Source organism: Stegostoma tigrinum, chromosome 49 (assembly GCF_030684315.1).
Source record: "Stegostoma tigrinum isolate sSteTig4 chromosome 49, sSteTig4.hap1, whole genome shotgun sequence".
NCBI classification, from domain to species: domain Eukaryota; kingdom Metazoa; phylum Chordata; class Chondrichthyes; order Orectolobiformes; family Stegostomatidae; genus Stegostoma; species Stegostoma tigrinum.
The window spans coordinates 1,912,220-1,919,175 of NC_081402.1; the positions used below are offsets into that span (position 1 = coordinate 1,912,220).

Genomic DNA, 6,956 nt, shown 5'->3' on the forward strand with positions numbered 1-6,956 from the left:
ATACACGAAGTCAGAAGGTGCTGGAAAAAGCCGATCTGGCAGCATCTGTGGGGAGGAAACAGAGTTAAGTCCAATGCTAAATAAAAACCGAAATAACTGCTGATGTTGTAAATCAGTAATAAAAACAAAGTTGCTGGAAAAGCTCAGCAGCTTTGGCAGTTAACGTTTCGGGTCTGGTGGCCCTTCCTCAGTCACCGGACCCAAAACATTAACTCCGTTTTTTCCTTCACCCTTCTTTATAACTGCTGTCAGACTATATTCACGAGAGTTTAGAAGAATGCGTGGAATTTCATAAAAATCTATAAAATTCTGACAGGGTTGATGCAGGAGGGATGTTCTCGATGACTGGGAAGTCCAGAACCAGGGTTCACAGTTGAAGGCTAAGGAGTAGATTTAGATTTTATTGCCATGTGTACTCGAGTAGAGGAATACAGTGAAAAATGTACAGGGTCACCTTTCCCTGGCACCATCTTGGTATACGAAAGACAGTATTTAAAACAGAAACAGAAATAAAACAAACACTCAAACGGAAAGGAAACATCCAGATCACTCCCATCTTCCACCTTGAGTCCTCATGGCAGAAAAACAAAGATACGAAGTCCATCCCTCAGTCTGCAAACACTCAGGTGCCACCAGGTCCCTGCATGCTGCCTCAGCCATGCTGTCAGGTACCCAGGCCCAGCTATGTCCTAGAGCTGTGCTGCTGCCACCGGAATCATGTCACCATTCTTTGGCGCCAAGTTGCCTCTACCAACTTTGTTGTTGGCATGAGTCTGCAGTGGGCTGACCTGAGCCTTTTAGGACAAAAATGAGCAGTGATGTGATTTTACTTGTTATTGTCACACGTACTGAGATACAGTGGTAAGTGTTGTTTTGTGCACTATCAAGGCATAAAGTACACTGTTTCTTCACAGACAGAGTGGTGAGCCTGTGGAGTTGTCTGCAATGGGAAATTGTTAAGGCCGAAACATTGAAGGCTTTCAAGAAAGCAGTAGGTATATTTCTTACGATAAAAGGGATCAAAGAATGTGGGGTGAAAGCGGGAATGTGGTGCTGAATTGAATAATAAGCTGTGACCAAATTGAATGGCAGAGCAATCAAAGGATGGAATGGCCTACACCTGCACCTGTATTCTGTGTTTCTGTATTTCTATGTCAAAGGGAAGCATGCTTAAACAATTTATTAGAATTCTTTCATGAAATAATTTGTGCAGTAGATAACGAGGAACCAGGAGATGCATTATATTTAGATTTATAAATGACATTTGATACAGTGCTCCATCAAAGCATATTATGGAACATAAAAGCTCATGCGTGTATGAGGTATAGGAAGTAACATATTGACATAGACATAAATTTGACTTGCTAACAGGAAACAGAGAGTAGAAGGAAGTGGGTCTTTTTCAGGCCGACAAGATCATGGAATCAAAGTGTTATTCCGATGCAGAAGGAGGACTGTTTGATGCATTGTGATTTCACTGGTTCCAGTACCTAGTACCAATCTACTTGCTTTTCCCAATGTGCCGCTATACAATTTCTATTCAAATCCCTCTTGAATACCCCAATTAGACCTGCCTCCATTACATTTCCAGTCAGTGCATTCTATACCCTAGCTACTGGCTAAATAGAAAGGCTTCTTGTCACATCACCCTTGCTTCATTTGCACAACACTTTAATTCTGTGCTGTTTTGTTCTCATTCCTTTTACTAGTAAGAACAGATTCTCTCTATCAACCCAGCCCACTTCATTTTGGCAGAAAAAATGAAAAAGACTAAATTAATAGCTGTGGACTGTGAAATGCAGACAGAACCAGCTGTTCTCGTGAATGAATCACAGATGGTTAGTACACAGCTACAGAAAGCTAATAGAATATTATTTATTGTAAGGAGAATTGAATGCAAGAGAAGGGACATTGTGTTTCAGTTATGCAGGGCATTGGAGAAGCCATATCTGGACTACTTTGAACGTTACTGCAGCAGCAGGAGTGGTGAGAACAAAGACCAGGGGCCTGCCGCGAAGGTAAGTTCTTCATTTCGGTGGCACAGCTGAGTAGGAGTGGTCGAATTGCGCTCTCAGAAAGTGAATGAACTGATATATTTGGGCAGTGGCTACACCCAAGACACTACACGTGTTATGTCTCCCACCCACCCTCCTCCTCTGACCACAAAAAAAGGTTCTGTGGTATGTGGATTAGGTAAGGGTTTCCTTTTTTCTTTTTTTTGTCATGTGCTGGTAAGTAGAGTGATTTAGTAAATTTTTTTAATTTCATTTATCTAGTATTTGATATTATAGTAGGACTAAGTTAAGCTTAAAAGTGAAATTAGCAGGAGATCCCAGACCCATGTTATGCTCCCCTTGCTCAACGTTGGAGCTCAGGGACGCGGCTGATGTCCCTGATTCCTACACATGCAAGGGTTGTGTCCAACTGCAGCTCTTGTTAGACTACATGACAGCTGGAGCTGCGGATGGGCTCACTTTGGAGTAGCCATGATGCTGAGGAAGTCGTGGATAGCACGTTCAGCAAATTGGTCACACTGCAGATTAGGATTGCTGAGGGAGAAAGGGAATGGGTGACCAAAAGGTAGAGAAAAAACAGGATGGCTGTGCAGGTGTTCCCTGTGGTCATCTCCCTCCGAAATAGGTATACCATTTTGGATACTGTTGGGGGAGATAGCTCACCAGGGGATGGCAGCGGTAGCCAGGTTCATGGCACTGTGGCTGGCTCTGCTGTACAGAACGGCGGGAAAAAGACTGGAAGGGCCATAGTCATAGGCGAATCAATTGTAAGGGGAGTAGAAAGGCAGTTTGTGGTCAAAAACGAGACTCCCAAATGGTATATTGCCTCCCAGGTGCACAGGTCAGGAATGTCTCAGATAGACTGCAGGACATTCTGAAGTGAACAGCCAGCTGTCGTGGTGAATATAGGCACCAATGATATAGGTAAATAACAGGATAAGGCCCTACAAGCAGAATTTATGGAGTTAGGAGCCATGTTAAAAAGTAGGACCCAGAGGTAGTAAGCTCAGGATTGCTTCCAGTGCCACATGCTAGTCAGAGCAGAAATGAAAGAAAAGGCAGGATAAATAAATGACTTGAGAGATGGTGCATGAGGAAGGGGTTCATATTTTTTGGACATTGGGACCAGTTCTGGAGGAGGTGGGACTATTATAAATCAGATAGTCTATAGATGGGTAGCACTGGAACCAATACTCTACAGGGTGCCTTTGCTAATGCTAGTGGGGTCAGTTTAAACCAATGTGGCAGGGGGATAGGAACCAAATGAGGAGGTTAGTGGATACTACGGAGGTAGTAACTAAAGCCTGTAAGGAACTAGATAATGAAGTCAGTGTGACTAGGGGAAGAGTAGGCAGAGAGCAGATGATGGATGCAAAGGGACAGGTGGTCTGAGTGCATTTGTTTTAATGTGATAAGTGTAGTACGTAAGGCAGATGAACTTAGGGCTTGGATTAGGACTTGGGAGTATGATGTTATTGCCGTTACTGAGACTTTGTTGAGGGAAGGGCAAGATTGGCAACTAAATATCCCAGAACATAGATGCTTCGGGATGGAGAGAGAGAATTTGTAAGGAGCGTGCAGGAGGGTTTTCTAGAGCAGTATGTAAATAGTCCAACTTGGGAAGGGGCCATACTGGGCCTGGTGTTGGGGAATGAACCCGGCCAGGTGGTTGAAGTTTCAGTAGGGATTACTTTGGAAATAGGGATCACACTTCCATAAGTTTTAGAATACTGATGGCCAAAGACGAGGGTGGCCCTAAAGTAAGAGTGCTGAACTGGGGAAGGCCAACTATAGCAAAATTCAGCAGGAGCAGGGGAATGTGGATTGGGAGCAACTGTTGTAGGGTAAATCCACATTTGATATGTGGGAGGTTTTTAAAGAGAGGTTGATCAGAGTGCAAAATAGACATGTCTCTGTGAAAATGAGGGATAGAAGGGGCAAGATTAGGGAACCGTGGATGACAGGTGAAATTGTGAGACTAGCAAAGAGGAAAAAGAAAGTATACATAAGGTCTAGGTGACTGAAAACAGACGAAGCTTTGGAAGAATATTGGGAAAGTAGGACCAATCTGAAACGAGGAATTAAGAGAGCTTAAAGGAGTCATGAAACATCCTTAGCAAACAGGGTTAAGGAAAATCCCAAAGCCTTTTATTCGTTCATAAAGAGCAGATGGTAACTGAAGAAAAGGTTGGCCCACTCAAGGACAAAGGAGGGAAGTTATGCGAGGAGTCAGAGAAAATGAGTGAGATTCTTAATGAGAACTTTGCATCGGCTTTCACCGAGGAGAGGGACATGACGGATGCTGGGGTTAGGGATAGATATTTGATTACTCTGGGTCAAGTTGGCATAAGGAGGGGGTAGTGTTGGGTATTCTAAAAGGTATTAGGGTGGACAAGTCCCCTGGTCCAGATGGGATTATTCCAGGTTACTGAGGGAAGTGAGAGAGGAAATAGCTCAGGCCTTAACAGCTATCTTTGCAGCATCCTTGCGCATGGATAAGGTCCTGGAGGACTGGAGAATTGCTAATGTTGTCCCCTTGTTTAAGAAGGGTAGCCAAGGATCATACAGGTAATTATAGACTGGTGAGCCTGACGTCAGTGGTGGAGTAGCTGCTGGAGAAGATCCTGAGGGATAGGATCTATTTACACTTGGAAGAAAATGGGCTTATTAGTGATTGGCATGGTTTTGTGCAGGGAAGGTCATGTTTTGCCAACTTGAAAGAATTCTTTGAGGATGTGATGAAGTAGATAGATGAAGGAAAGGCTGTGGATGTCATATACATGGACTTCAATAAGGCATTTGATAAGGTAGGCTGATGGAGAAAGTGAAGTCGCATGGGGTCCAGGGTGTACAACCTAGATGAATAGAGAACTGGCTGTGCAACAGGAGACAGAGTGTTGTAGTGGAAGGGAGTTTCTCAAAATGGAGAACTGTGACCAGTGGTGTTCCACAGGGATCCATGTTGGGACCACTGTTGTTTGTGATATACATAAATAATCTGGAGGAAGGTATAGATGATCTGATTAGCAAGTTTGCAGATGACAATAAGATTGGTGGAGTAGCAGATAGTGAAGGGGACTGTCGGAGAATGCAGCAGAATATAGACAGATTGAGAGTTGGGTGGAGAAATGGCAGATGGAGTTCAATCTAGGCAAATGTGAGGTGATGCATTTTGGAAGATCCAATTCAAGAGCAAACTATGTGGTAAATGCAAAAGTCCTAGGGAAAATTGATGAACAGAGAGATCTGGGTGTTCAGGTCCATTGTACCCTGAAGGTGGCAATGCAGGTCGATAGAGTGGTGAAGAAGGCATACAGCATACTTTCCTTCATCGGACAGAGTGTTGAGTACAAGAGTTGGCAGGTCATGTTACAGTTGTGTAGGACTTTCGTTTGACCACATTTGGAGTACTGTGTACAGTTCTGGTCGCCACATTACCAAAAGGATGTGGATGCTTTGGAGAGGGTGCAGAGGAGGTTCACCAGGATGTTGCCTGGTATGGAGGGTGCTAGCTATGAAGAGAGGTTGGGTAGATTAGGATTACTTACATCAGAAAGACGGAGGTTGAGGGGGGACCTGATTGAGGTCTACAAAATCATGAGCGGTATAGACAGGGTGGATAGCAAAAAGCTTTTTCCCAGAGTTGGGGACTCAATTACTAGGGGTCACGATTTCAAGGTGAGGGGGAAATGTTTAAGGGAGGAATGCGTGGAGAGTTCTTTACACAGAGGGTGGTGGGTGCCTGGAACATGTTGCCAGTGGACGTGGTAGAGGTGGGCACAATAGCATCATTTAAGATGTATCTAGACAGACACATGATGGGCAGGGAGCAGAGGGATACAGATCCTTAGAAAATAGGTGACAGGTTTAGATAGAGGTTCTGGATCGGCACAGGCTTGAAGGCCGAAGGGCCTGTTCCTGTGCTGTAATTTTCTTTGTTCTTTGTTCTTTGTACTGGCCACTGTACTTAGAGAAGGATGATAATACATTGAAAGCAGATCGGAGAAAGTTGACAAGACTAGTATCTGGAATGAGTGAATTACGTTATGAGAAAAGGCTACTCAGACTAAGGCTTTATCGTCTCGAGTTTAGAACTGTCAGAGGTAACTTAATTGAAATATTTAAGATCCTGAGGACACTTGACGAGGTAGATGTGGAAAGAGTATCTCCTCTTGTTGGAGGATCTAGAATCAGGGATCATAATTTAAAACTAAGGGGACAGCCGTTTAAAACAGAGATGTGGAAACATATTTTCTCTCAAAGAGTTGTGTGTCTTTAGAATTCCTTTCCTCAAAAGGCAAAGGATGCAGAATCTTTAACTGTTTCTAAGGCAGAGGTAGATTCTTAATTACAAATGGGATAAAATATTATCAGGGATGTGTAGGAATGTAGAGTTGAGGTTAAAATCAGATCAGCCATGATTATATTAAATAGCGGAACAGATTCAAATGATCAAGTGGCCTACTTTTGTTGTATTGTTTGTACGTTTAAATATTTAATCTAATTCCTCTTAAGGACTTCAATCTAACCTGCCTCACCATATTTCCCAATAGTTCATTCCATATAACTTACTGTATGAAAAAGTTTTTTTTCTCACATCACCATTGCTTTATTGTCACATCACTTCAAATCTATACTCTCTCATTCTTTTTCCCTTTATGACCAAGAATCCTCCCCCAACTTCTATCTTCATGACTGAAGTTTTTCATTCTTGAAAACATTCTTGTTGACCATTTCTGCATTCTCTCCAATGCGTTCACTCCTTTCCTCTATTACTCCAGCTGAGGTCTAACAAGCGTCTTGTATAAATTCAACAGCACCTCTCTGCTCTTGTACTGTATCGCCCTATTAACAAAACCAAGAACACAGTGTACTTTATTAACTGCACTCTACACCTGCCCTGTTACCGCAATGTTCTACACATGTTTACACCCAGGCCCC

General features: G+C 43.1%; 1 protein-coding gene across 5 annotated transcripts in view; it reads left to right on the top strand.

Annotated features, from left to right (window-relative positions):
- LOC125450039 (tubulin alpha-1C chain-like) overlaps positions 1 to 6,956 on the top strand; it is a 38,356-nt gene that overhangs the window by 17,762 nt on the left and 13,638 nt on the right. For 2 of the 5 annotated variants that reach the window (XM_059643198.1, XM_059643197.1), the window contains one exon: positions 1,710 to 2,018. The exons of the other annotated variants lie outside the window; for them this stretch is intronic. In XM_059643198.1, coding sequence (XP_059499181.1) covers positions 1,761 to 2,018 — 258 coding nt within the window. In that variant the 5' untranslated portion in view covers positions 1,710 to 1,760. The remainder of the gene's footprint in view (positions 1 to 1,709; positions 2,019 to 6,956) is intronic. 5 annotated transcript variants of the gene reach the window in all.